The sequence below is a fragment of the Pelodiscus sinensis genome, chromosome 11 (genome assembly GCF_052426305.1).
Source record: "Pelodiscus sinensis isolate ZL-2025 chromosome 11, ASM5242630v1, whole genome shotgun sequence".
NCBI lineage: Eukaryota > Metazoa > Chordata > Testudines > Trionychidae > Pelodiscus > Pelodiscus sinensis.
The window spans coordinates 4,447,569-4,461,572 of NC_143062.1; the positions used below are offsets into that span (position 1 = coordinate 4,447,569).

General features: G+C 41.2%; 1 protein-coding gene across 3 annotated transcripts in view; it reads right to left on the reverse strand.

Annotated features, from left to right (window-relative positions):
* The window catches only part of PPARG (peroxisome proliferator activated receptor gamma), a 117,359-nt gene that overhangs the window by 64,242 nt on the left and 39,113 nt on the right, over positions 1-14,004 (reverse strand). The window contains exon 3 of one of the 3 annotated variants that reach the window (XM_075939637.2): positions 12,858-12,986. The exons of the other annotated variants lie outside the window; for them this stretch is intronic. Within the exon in view, the coding sequence (XP_075795752.1) occupies positions 12,858-12,867 (10 nt within the window). The 5' untranslated portion in view covers positions 12,868-12,986. The remainder of the gene's footprint in view (positions 1-12,857; positions 12,987-14,004) is intronic. 3 annotated transcript variants of the gene reach the window in all.

A 14,004-nucleotide genomic window follows, 5' to 3' on the forward strand; every position in this document is an offset into this window, starting at 1 on the left:
ATTCAACCAGTATCACAAATAAAATCAGTTTAAAATTTTGTAGGAAGGCACTTGGATGCAATTTTTCTGTATTAAGCCAACAATAAATACAAGATATAAAATAAGAGATTACTATGGCTTGAAAAATGTCTTGGATCACAAACTACTCCTTATTATAAACAGTGCTTGCTCTCAGTTAACCTGAAAGGATTTTTGCACTGCATTCTACGTATACTTTTTCCAAACAGACAAAACAATGAAAATGTGATTGTAGAACAGTTTAATGAAGTAGCCTAAATATTCTACCCTAATACGGGTTACACAAAAACAAGGGGAAAAATACAAAAAAGCCTCTGTCACTTGCAAAGAATATATTAAAAACTAGCTTGTTGTATGTATAGATAATTATATATAAATACACGGGCTCACACATATTGATTAAATTAACATAGGTGTAATTTTTAACTAAAACATAGTTCGTGTAGCAGCTTGTATTTCATTTCATTTGACTAATATATACTTTACAAAGTAAATGGACATACAGCACAAAAGATAATGGGAGTTCTGTCAATAACTTCAATAGAAGCAGGATCAGATACTCAGGGAAATCATTTTGATATATGTAGGGAGATGCATGTTGTTTCAGTGGAGTTTCTTTCTTTATGAGAAAGCCATAGACATCATGGCCCTTAATGAGTATCTAGAGCTGGTGAAAAGTGCCAATTTGACATTTCTTCAGATTTTATTCCTTTAATCATACAACAGGAGCAGTGCAAGCTGTCATGTCACCTTGCCAGCACTCCTCCATCCTATCTCCTGGCACTACTGCCTATGAAGCAAAGGTCCTCATTATTTTCATGGTGGGCAGGCATGAGGGAGAGGACTGCAGGAAAAGAAAGGATGTTCATGTGATTAAAGCAGTTGAATGCCACCTAAAAGAACTTAGTTCGTTCCTTGTCTCTGCCATACAGTTCCTATATGGTGCTGGACAAGTCACTTAAAGCAAATCTTTTGGAAGTGTTCACTATGGCTGTATCTACACTGCACCCCTTTTCCGGAAAAGGGATGCAGATTAGACACTTTGGAATAGGCAAATCCACGGGAGATTTAAATATCCCCCGCGGCATTTGCATTAACATGGCTGCCGCTTTTTTCCGGCTTGGGGATAAGCCGGAGAAAAGCGCCAGTCTAGACGTGATTCTCAGGAAAATAAACCCTTTTCCGGAGGATCTTTTATTCCTACTTTCAAGGACCTTTTATTCCTACTTTTATTCCTACTTTCAAGTAGGAATAAGAGAGCCTCCAGAAAAGGGCTTATTTTCCGGAGAATCACGTCTAGACTGGCGCTTTTCTCCGGCTTATCCCCAAGCCGGAAAAAAGCGGCAGCCATGTTAATGCAAATGCCGCGGGGGATATTTAAATCCCCCGTGGATTTGCCTATTCCAAAGTGTCTAATCTGCATCCCTTTTCCGGAAAAGGGGTGCAGTGTAGTCACAGCCTCTGTGTTTCTCATTTTCTGGGTCCCCAGATAAGACAGCTGGGGCCCAATTTTCAAGGATTTGCAATGTACTTACAGCTACAACCAAAGTTAATGGGAGCTATAGATACTCAAACATTCTGGAAACAAGGTAGGATAGACTGGAGGAATGTGTAAACCCTTGGGAAACAGTTGGTCTTGTGTTCTAAACATAATTTTTCTACTGAGTAACTGTATGGCCTAGAAAAGACAATTTGCATTTCTGTCTCCATTTTCTCATTTATAAAATGGGGATACCACTATTTAATAGGGGTCTAATTTTCCCACTTGTAAAACAGGGATAGTAATATTGCTGTTTTTGTATTATCTGTCTTGTCTATTTTGACTATGCACTCTTTGGCCAAAGACTAATCTCACATCATGCATTTGTACAGTGCCTGGTAAAATTGAGCCTACATAAACTACTACAACAGTAAAAACATTGTTCATTGCTGCTATTTGTCAGCATACTGGGCTTTACCTACAAGGCAATATTTGCAAAAGGGAATAAAGGACTTTAGTTTTGAAAACAGCAAATTACACATTTTTTCTATATCTTGAAAAATAAGTGAAGTATTTTAAGAAATTATTCCTTTTAATTCTACTGATCTACCATTCTACAGGTAAGACTGGGTGAGACTCCACAATATACCACAATTACTATTTTGTGCTCTGCTGCTGCATTGTCAGTAGAGGGAGCACAATATAACTAATAAATCCTTTTTCTAGAACACTACTGATACCATCAATGATGCTGTTACACAACCAAGAAAATACATTAAAAAAGCCATCTTGGCTAGTGATCCATGAATATCAATGTTCCACAAAATCACTGAAGAAAGAAATTTTATTTATAAAGTTTGGTAAGGTTCAATCAGTACTAAAAGCTCAAAATAAAAGTGAAAAGTTGAAACGAATACTTTCAAATTCTCATAACAGATTTTTAGAGCAGTGGTTCTCAAACTTTATGACCTGTAGCCCATAACCTGTAGCCCACCTGGCTCAATGCAAACCTTTCCATGGACCACCAGATGCTAATGGAAACTCGCTGTTCGTTACATAATTATGCCTGAGCCATTTTGCTAGTGCTGCAGCTACGGAGAACAGTTTAATTTAACCAGTAAGAAAGGAAATATTCGATTATTAAACAGTTTAAGTGCTTTAATTTTTTCATGTTAGTTTATCAAACTTCATTTTAAATAGAGTAAAATATTAATTTATGTCCAACACAAAAGGTTTCAATGTTTTCTTTATTTATGGCAGGAGTGGGGAACATTTTTTGGGTCGGAGCCACTGACTCACCCTCATTTATATTGGCCCCCAGCTGAGACACTTCACTCCTCTGGCAATCTATCCTCATTGGTGAGCGGAGGGATAGGGAGGACTAAGGTTCAGAGCTTCCCAATGGCCAGTTTTACTCTTCTGGGGTTCTAGGGTTAATGGATTTTATGGACCCCCCAGGCTCTGGGACAGGGACAAAAATGAGAGGTTCAGTGTGTGGGACAGAGCTGCTAGTGAGTGAAACAGAGAAGAGGGTGCAGGATTTGGGCAGAAGGTGGGGTGCAGGAGGAAGGTGAAGGTGCAAGATCTGGGCAGGAGTTGGGGTACATGAGGGGGTAAGGATGCGAGGTCTGGGTGGGAGGTAGGGTGCAGGAGCAGCCTGGGAGTACTGTCTGGCCGGAGGGAGTATGCAGAAGTAGGGTAGGAGTAGGTGTCTGACCAGGGGGAGGATGAAGGAACAGGCTTGGGGCAGGGTATCTGGCCAGGAGGGAAGGTGCAGGAGTGGACTGTGGGTCCGGGGTCTAGGTGGGGGGTGGTGCAGGAGCAGGGTGGGAGTGCAAGGTCTAGGCATAAGGGAAGCGGCACTTACTTTTGCATCCCACATCACTCCCAAGCATTGTGTATGAGACATGGCCTCCCACTGCTCCCATTGGCTGGAGTTGTGTCCAATGGGAACAGCGGGGAAAGCCTCCAGGCAGCGCGTCCATGTGTTGCTGTTTCCACAGCTGGGAGAGTGGGGTACGGCAGCACACACAGCCGCTTCTGGCTCTGCTTCTTCCCCATGAGTCAGATTCAGCGTGGAGCCTTGGTCCTCCCCATTCCCCATAAGAGGGAGGCCAGTGCTGGCACTCCAATCTCATGGGAGGGGGGCAACACAGCATGGAGTGAGAGGCTGGAGCATCAACACAGGCTCCCTGATGCAGGGAAAAGAGAGAGGGTGGAAAGGGGGACTGAGTTTGAGCCATGGACCATCTATAAGGCGGCCCTCAGTTTGAGAACCACTGTTTTAGAGTGAGTGCACATTCCTGAACGTGCAAGCATGTGTGTGAGACAGAAGAGAATCTGTTTTGGTATTCTTGCACCCTGCTCATAGTTTCAGTAAATTAGATAGGAGAGACCAGGGCTGAGATACTGTAGGCTTCTTGCGCAAGAACTGTTTTGTGCAAGAGTTCTTGTGCAAAAGGTCTTCCACAAGAGCATGTCCATACTGCCATGTGCTTTTGTGCAAGAGTGTCCATGGCAGTGTGGATGCTCTCTTGTGCAAGAAAGCTCTGATGGTCATTTTAACCCATAGGGCTTTCTTGTGCAAGAAATTCATGTTGCCTGTCTACACTGCCTTCTTGTGGAAGAGCTCTTGCCCAAGAGGGCTTATTCCTCCTGGGGAGAGGAATAACTCTTCTGGAAGAAGCCCTGTTTTCCGATGCTTTCCTGTAAATTTACTTGTGCAAGAACGCACGTGCAGTGTAGACGCTCTTCAAGTTTTTGCACAAGAACAGTTGTTCTTGTTCAAAAAGCCTGTAGTGTAGACGTAGCCTGAGAGTATAATTTACATAGATGAAGTATGTAGTGAATTATATTATATTTCTAGGGGTTCAAAATAGTACTATAAAGAAATCTTTTGGCAAGCAAATTACACATGAGGAACTTCTATGATTATAGTGAAAATTAGGTTTGCTTTAGTCAAGTAATGAACCAAGGGCCACCACCTTTTCTTTATTACAAACTCAGATGCTCTTCCCTGAGAACTCAATATTGCCTTTTAGCATCCATCCCTCCTCTGGAACTGTGTGCTGAGTCGTGAAATCATCTTGGCATGAACCACACATAAAATGCACTGTTTTGTTGTCTGTGGTGAGCTTGCCATTTTTGTCATCAAGACTGTGTGGTTTAATTATCATGGTTGTCACACTCCCATCTCTGTATCCTTTTTTTTCTGTCTTTCTTTTTGTCTTCAGCATCAGAGGAAGAGAGTTGTAGCTCATGAAATCTTATGCTCTAAAACCCTAATCAATTTATTCATCTTTAAAGTGACAGCAGACCAGATGTGATAAAAAAGGAGAAATAAAGGATTGCTCTTATTTTTTAATTTACTTGCAGAACTAACTCAACACAAAGCACACAACACTCCCTAGTAATTCCTGCGTCAGGTAATTCCTGAACACCAAGCTGAAAATCCTGACAAAGGACTATATTCTATCGTCTGATAGGGCTTGATCCTTCAAGGTGCTGAGCAGTATGCCTCCAATCCAGCAAATAATGTAATCATAGACTTGGAGTGCAGAAGTGTGGGAAGATGGTGACTTTTGAAAGCTAGCTGACAGTACCAAAAAATGCAATACCGGTACCTAGCTTAATTTTGAAAAGAGAAATAAAAATTCTGTGTAAAACAAATTGAAGTATATTCTAGACTAGGTAATCCTTTCACATATTTATGTAGGGAAGGAATGTAACATAGAACTTACCAGAAGTTTGGTACAAGAATTGATTTGGACAAACCTCATTATGTTCAGTCTACACACGTTTCTACATCCAGATCCACAAAATAGTGAATGTCTCAAATCAGATACATTTACAGATGCAAAAGGATAAAATTTTGTCCTATGAAAGGGAAGGAGGATAATATTTCCCTGCCTCAAGCAACATGGGAGAAAGGTATAACAACACCTCTGCAGATTTCCATTCACTAACATCAAGACTGGAAACCATTTCCTTAAGAAGATTTGGGCTATAGTTGATTTAGTTGGAATTGGTCCTGCCTAGAGCAGGGGACTGGACTTGATGACCTTCTGAGGTCTCTTCCAGTTCTATGATTCTATAGGGGTATACTAGGCTCCATGAGCTGCAGGCATGGATGCTGCTACCAGAAGTCTGAATTAGTCAACAGCAATGTGAGGAAGCAAACTACAACTACTCAAAGCAGGAATAAAAAGAACCCAGAAATTTATTGCAGGGGCAGAAGGAGTTCTGCGGGAAGGTTCTAGAGTGCATAACACATGCAACTGAGACTATCATGTTACCCAGATCTGAGGACGTGTGTCTGGCCCACGAAAGCTCATCATCTAATAAACCATCTTGTTAGTCTTTAAAGTGCTACATTGTCCTGCATTTTGTATCACGTTACCCATTCCTCTATTTGCCTTTAAAAAGGACAGAATTTAATCCAAAATTTACATATTACAAGAACAAAGGAAGGTTTATAAGGTATGTAATGTCAAGGCAGGTTAATCAGGTTCAAATTGGCTCTCTGGTTATCCAACACATTCATTGCATGCAATAAGTGGCACTTCAGAAAGGTATGAAATTCCTTCCTGCCTTTAAAAACACCTAAGAAATCACTTGCAATCTGACCTAACAATCAAATGCTTCCAGATACATATCAGCAAGATACAATAACATCAGAATCACTAGGAAATAATTTTTGGAAAGCAATTTTTCATTCCACACAACTGAATGATCATATAAGCAACAAACACTAACACTACAATCCAATGAACCTACTGTAATATTTAGTGAGCAGTGGGTAGTGCAAGAGAGGATTGAACTGATGGAAGAAGCTTGTTCTGGAAAAATATAGATGCTTAAATTAAAATGTATTGTCTATCTTCTGTTTGTAAAGGCCCAGTGAAGAATGGGCAGGATTCTCATTTACACAAAAGCTGGTTTTACACCCCTCTATCAGTATAAATCAGATACAGTGTGAATGAAAAACAGCCCCAAATATGCCTATAGAGTTATGCAGTAGAATTCTATTTCAGATATTTTATGTAATCAATTTTGTTGTATTCTGAAACAGAGTAGATTACTGGGACCTCAAGTCTATTTCATTATATAGGTTATGAAGGAGTATTACTTACAAGGATATGGATAAAAAAGAGGTATTAGAAGCCAAGAAGGCTGGAAAATGGAAGATGATTGTAGAAGAAATATTGATTCATATACTGCAAACAGCTTGATGTACCTGGCATAATTACTACATAGTTTTAAAATTAGTTTTATTATAACTGTAAGAACATCACTCTAATGCAAGTTTTAGAAGAAACTGCTTCAAGGCTGAAGATGATGTATCCTGCTCCTAACACTAGAAGGCTGATTGCAATGGAAATTACAGTGTCGTACTACAGGTTCAATCTCTCTAGTCCAGTACTCTCTGGTGTGGCATGATTTTAGTTAGCCAGATGTCCATTTATCATGAATGTGACCTAGCTTTCTGCAGTCCCATCAAGATTGTTTACAGCCACCACTCCTGGCTCTCAGTGTTCTGTGCTGTTATTTAGCTCTAATTTGCCTCTAAATGTCTTCTAAGAGCACAGTAAGCAGTGGAATCGCTGGTAATGATGTAAGACAATATTGACCTCCTATAGTTCGGCAGATTCTCTGGTTCAGAACCAGTCAGGTCCTGAAGGTGCTGGACTAGAGAGATTCAACCTGTATTATTCATAAATTTGGAAGGGCATCAAGATGTACAAATAATGTATTATCTTAGGCTGTGTCTAGACTGGCATGATTTTGCGTAAATACTTTTAATGGAAAAGTTTTTCCGTTAAAAGTATTTCCGCAAAAGAGCGTCTAGATTGGCATGGATGCTTTTGCGCAAAAAGTGCTTTTGCACAAAAGCATCCGTGCCAATCTAGATGTGCTTTTGCGCAAGAAAGCTCCGATGGCCATTTTAGCCATCGGGCTTTCTTGCGCAAAAAATTAAGGTGCCTGTCTACACTGGCCCTCTTGCCCAAGTATTCTTGCGCAAGAGGGCTCATCCCTGAGCGGGAGCGTCAAAATATTTGTGCAAGAAGCACTGAATTCTTACATTAGAACATCAGTGCTCTTGCACAAATTCAAGCGGCCAGTGTAGACAGCTGGCAAGTTTTTGCGCAAAATCTTGCCAGTCTAGACACACCCTTACTGTGTTATCTCACCAATGACTCAGATGTTAGGTCTGTGGAGAGGAGCTCCCCAACCTAATACAAATTGTCCTTGTAGCTACCTGAACAGAAAGACCGAACAGTGTCAGTGTTTTCTGTTGTGGGCAGCCCTGTTTTGTTCTGTGTAAACAGTGTTATAAATTGAAACCAAAACAAACTCTATTAAGATTTTCTTCCAGTGCTCTTCACTCAAATAAGGCCTAGAAACTCTTTTGCTCTACAAATGAAAATAATTGTTAATTCACTATGTTATAAAGAAAATAAAAATGCAGAATCAGTATAATAAGATGCATTCTATTATTGTTTTATCATAAACAATATGGAACTTCTGAAAACGAGAATAATCATGAGTGTCAAAGAATGTGTATAGATATTCCTAAAGTGCCTAATTCTGTGTGATCAGAGCAAAAAAACTGAATTATTTTGCTTTTGAGGGACTTAATTCAGTTTATCAAACAAAAATAAAAACTATTAAAAATCCACCCTTCTTCATTATACCATCTAAGGTGTATTCAGCGATACTGAAATTATATCATATGATGTACAATTTAGGTGTTACTCTCTATGAATCATTATTAAAAAAGATACAGATAGGTTGGTAATGAATCATGGACAGTTTTGTAATCAAGAAACGTTGGCTTCTTATTGGTGATTTTTGCTCTGTCTTTGGCAAGGAGCAATAGCTAACTGTGCCAAGCTACTAATGTAGGAGTAGGCCTCCTCTTGGACACAAGCGGTCTAATAAGACTGCAATGAGTTTCTGACTTTAAAATATACCAACATATTGCACTGAATATTACATTGTAAATCTTTGTGGTCTAGATACATAGACATTATTTTATGAGATACAATTCTCAGAATTGCACTTGTCCCAAAGACTCAACACAAATTTTGTAACTAGCATTATTTATATTTCTCACAAGTCTAGTAAAGGTTTTGCTAGGATATCCATATAATGGAAAAATTAATATGTCTTAAATTTACACTAAATATTGAATTCTTGCTTCAATTTCTTTCCTATTGAATGACCTAATATTTGAGAATAGGAACAACTTCGAAATGCTTTGTTTTGGGATTTTTATAATGTCAAATGAGGTGACTAACGGGAATACTTTAAAAAATATCCTTTCCTGTTTCCTAAAGAACTGGAATAAATCAGAGGAAGTCCATTTGGTTTTGTTATAAAAAGTCCAATATAACTTTTAAAATCAGGTGGTTTTAAAAATAAAATGTCCTTGCCATGTTACAAAACACAGACCATATCTTGGTTCCATTGCAGGCACTGCAAAACTTACATCAGTAGAAGCAGGATTGGGCCCAATACTTCAAATTACTACAAGTGAGACATAAAACACTAAGGCTACGTCTAGACTGGCCACAAATTCCGGAAAAGGGATGCAAATCAGGTAAGTCAGCATAGGGAAATCCGCGGGGGATTTAAATATCCCCCGTGGATTTAAATAAACATGTCCGCCGCTTTTTTTCCGGCTTGGGGAAAAGCCGGAAAAAAAGCGTCTAGACTGGCGTGATACTCCGGAATAAAGCCTGGGGGAGGAGGGGGTCCCTTTAAGCACAGGCCTCAGAAAGCCTCAGGCAGCAGCCACACAAAGTAACTCCTGGCCTGATGCCCTGCTGAACCTGGTTCAGGCCAGCCTTAAATGCAATTCAGCATCCACTCAGTGTGGACACACTATTTCGAAATAGCCAAATGCTATTTCGAAATGCCAAATAACTATTTTGAAATTAGATATTTTGAAATAACGCTGTAGTGTAGACGTACCCTAATTTACTTTTTACTATTATACTGCACGTTGACTTTTTTGGTTTTCTCTTGGCTTGAGCAATGAAAACAGACAATCCATATCACTTTTATTGTAGTCAGTTTTTAACGGATGATTTTACCATCAGTTTCTGACCTCTAAAAGAGCGGCAATGTATTGCAAACACTCAGGAGGAATATTTTTCCCCCCAAAGTGATTCAGCTGATTTTTTTCCCTATTGAGCTTAGGTTTTGTACTAGTTATCTTTAATAACATCTACCTTTTGGGGGAACTTGACCGGTGTCCCTTTAATATCTTTGTCCTATGACTTAAGTTTGTTTTGAGATTTTATATGATTATCAAATGAGAATATTACTGGGATTAATCAAGTTTATGGTGAAACGTACATATCATCATAGAATGCAAAACATATGATGTACATTATAAATCAGGTTTATAATATCTAGTAAATTGCATGCATTTAATATCTGTAAACAGAAATTTCATATGCATATATAAACATTACTAATTACTAGCAAGGGTTTAGGGACTAATCAAATACTTCTCAAGTTATTAGAAAGACTTTTGGCTTCGGTGTGAATTGCATTGAGCATTTTGAGAAAGCATTTAGAGAAATGCACTTAATCACATGCTTAACTTTGAAGTATATGGTTAAGGTCCACTGATTTCAATGGAATTTAAACAAATGCTTAAAACTAAGCACATGTTTAAGTGCCCTTCCTGGACAGAGATGCTTTCCTGCATTATGGGCTTATTGCTAAACTACAGGTATTTTTTGAATATACGTAAGAAATTAGATTCCCCCACAAATAAAGAAGTTACTCATTTTGTGCAGTAATGATGGTTCTTCAAGATATGTGTGCCTATTTGTGCTCCATTTTAGGTGCTGATATGTTCTCATAACAGTGATTGGAGACACTTGAAAGCAGTGCTCAGTTGCGTCCCACATGCAAAGTAACGGTCTTGTGGTGCCGTTGGGTGCCCATATGCATAGGCACAACGTGATCCCCTCCATTCCTTCTCTACCCAAGAGTTCAGTAGGTCAACTGCAAAGTAGAGAAGATAATGTGTAGAGGAGCACAAACAAGAACACACATCTCGAAGAACCATCATGGCTGCACAAGGTGAGAAACTTCTTTTTCTTCTTCTTTGAATGATGTCCCTTTAGGTGTCTGTAGAACAGTGTCCCTGGAAGGAAGGTAGGGCTTTGGAGGAAAGCGCAATGTGGCCACTGGTTGTAGTAAAGATAGAGTCTCCTATGATAGCATAATGTTTTGCGAAGATGTGCTCCAATGTCCAGGTTGTGGCCCTGCATATGTCTATTAGTGGGACATTTTTTTAGGAATGCTGTCAAAGCTGCCATAGCTCAAGTAGAATAGGCTGTGACTCCTTTAGGGAGATGTTTGTATTGTATTGTGTAGCAAGTGTATATGCAGATAAAGATCCATGTGGAGAGCTGTTGGGTGGAAATCACAGAACCTTTGGACAGTTCTGCTATGGAAACAGTCTTGTCAATTTGCAGAATGGCTTGGTCCTGTTGAGATAGAAGATGAGGGTCACTTTGAGCATGTCCTTGTATGGTTCAGGATAAAATGCAGGTAAATGTATGGGTTCATTGACGTGGAAAGCGGTGGCTACCTTGGGCCAAAATTTGGGATGTGGCTGTAGCATACTTTTATCTTTTGTGAACACAGCGTTGGAGGGTTCTGCCACGAGGGCTCCTATTTCTCCAACATGTCTGGTTGACGTGAGTCCTATCAGAACTATGACAGGTAGAGAAAGAAGCTGATGGCCAAGGGTTCAAATGGAGGTTTTGTAACATGTGGAAGTGTCTCATAGTAGGGTGAGTAAAGATGGGTAAGCTGTCCTCTGGATTGTGGAGGTTGTGATGGCTACAAGGTGGACTTTAAGGGAGCTCATGGCTAGTCCTGATTCTTTCATATCCAGTAAGTTATCTAATTTTGCAGATAGGGTGCCCTGATAGGAGACAGTTGTTTTTTGTTGGTACCAGAGAGAATCCTTTCCACTTGTCTGGGTAAGTATTTTTGGTTTTGGGATAGCTTTTTAGTAATACATGTTTTATTCTGTGCAGGTTTCTTTTCCATGTTGGAACCATGAAGGAGCCATGCTTTGAGCCAGAGAGTCCCCAGCTTTAGGTGTAGCATGTGGCTTTGGTGCAGTGAGAGGAGATCCGGTTGAAAGGGCAGCGAGTGAGGATTGCATACTATAGGTGAAGAAGGTAAGGAAAACAGGTCTGTCTGGGCTATGATGGGATGATGAGAATAAAGTATGCCTGGTTTCTGTGTATCCTGTGTATGACATAGAAGCATGGGTGGGAATGCATACAGAAGTGATGTGCTCCACATAATGAGGATGGCATCTCCCAGTGATCCTGGTTCAAGACCCACTCTAGAGCAGAAGCATGGGCATTCACGGTTCATTAGTGATGCAATGAGGTAGCCCCATTTGCAGACTATTACCCTAAGTATGGTGGGGTTTATATCCCACTTGTGTTGTTTTGAGAAATGGTGACTGAGGGTATCCACTGTGTTGTTTTGGCAGCCTGGTAGGTAGGATAAGGTCAGGGTTATGTTGTTGCAGATGCACCAATTCCATAGTTTGAGAGCTTCAGTGCACAAGAAGTGAGATTGAACTCTTCCTTGCCAGTTGATATAAAACATGCATGCCACATTGTCAGTGAGAATGCATATGGTCTTGTTTTATATTAGTGGTAGGAAGTGGTGGCAAGCATTGTGTACCAACCAGCGCTTCAGGAGATTGATTTATAGGTGGGATTCTGCTAGGGACCATTTGTCTTGAACAGTGTGGCAACCTTACTGTGCATGCCAACCGATGAGGGGTGTGTCTGTGGTGATAATCAATGATGGACGAGCTTGTTGAAAAGTGACACCTGCAAACAAGTTCTGGGCTTGTGTCCAACAATGTAGGGAGGTAAGTACTTTGGTGGAAGCGTGACCCATCCACTCAGGTTGTTGTGGGCAGGTGTATACAATGTTGTGAGCCAGCCTTGAAGGCAGCACATATGTAGCCTTGCATATTTTACTGTATAGCTTGTGACTGCCATGTGACCTAAGATTTTGAGGAAAGTATTCACCGTGGTTTGGGGGCTGTGAGAGATTGCAGATATGAGTATCGTCAGCATGGTGAATTGGTGTTGAGGCAATATTGCCTTGGTTTATGTGAAGTCCAGGAGCACTCATATGAACTCCAGACTGTATGTGGGTTCTAAAGTTCATTTTTCTGTGTTGATTTGGAGACCAGGCTTTGAAAGAAATCTATGGGCATGCACACCATAGTTACCATTTCATGGTGCATGGTGTCCTTGATTAGGCAATTGTTTAGGTAGGAGAATATTATTACCCGTTGTCATCAGGGAAATGCAGCTACTACTCCAAGCATTTTTTAGAAGACTCACGAAACAGTGGGCAAACCAAATGGAAGCACTCAGTGTTGATAGTGTTCTGCAGCCACATCAATCTGAGGAAACATCTGTTGGTAGGATGAATTGTGAAATGAATATATGCATCTTGAAGGTTGAGAGCTCAAAACCAGTTTCCCTTATCCAGAAAGTGTATAATCATAATGAGAGTGACGATCTTGAACTTGTGGTTACATACCAATTTGTTGAGTTTTCTGAGATCTATGATAGGTCTCAACTCCCTTCCCCATTTTTTTTTCTGAATGAGGAAATGTGACGGGCCGGCTATACCCCGCTCTGATGGCACAAGCCCGCCCTGCACTCAAACGGCTCCGATCCCCGTGTTACACAGGGAACCTGGTGCACGGCCATCCGCCTGCGCCACTTGTTCTCACGCCGCGGCCCAGCTGCACCACGACACCATTGAGGAGCGGGGAGGTGGAAGGGCATCCTGACACAATGGTTGGGGGAGGGCGTGTAGGCACAGCGGAGGTGGGGGCGGGGGACGAGGAAGAGGAAGGACGTCAGAGGGGAGGGCTGGGAGCGTGAGCACGATGGCGGGTGATATAAAAAAAGAGGGAAAGAAGAGCGTCGGGGGAGGCAGCAAGAAAGGAGGCATGCAGGGCAGAGGAACAAGCCAAGAATGCCTGAGTAAGATGTGCGGGGGTAGGAAGTAGCCCAGGGCAGGACTCACTGCTTATAGCCCATGGGCTGGTGTGTTTCGGCAGGAGCCCCACCAGATGGCCCAGACTGTGATGGTACTGGTCCTTAGGACTCTGGGCTGGGACCTGTGAGAGAGGGCGTGAGAGAGTATTCCCCCCCCTTCCCCAGAGAACCTCCAAAGGAGGGAGAATAAAGGGTAACAACTGTGTGGACCAAAGTGCACCTGACAGCAACTGTGTCAGGGGAACTAGGCAAACTGAATGGACAGATGATTGGCCACCAGAGTCTGGTGAGCCCATAGAGGAAGGGGGAACAACCTATGAACCTTCTTACAGGAAGTAGTTGGAGTAAAATCCCTTCTCTTGATATGGAGTGGGACCTGGTTGAAGGTGGTGGTGTAACTTTAGCTGTAGAAGAACTGAAGAG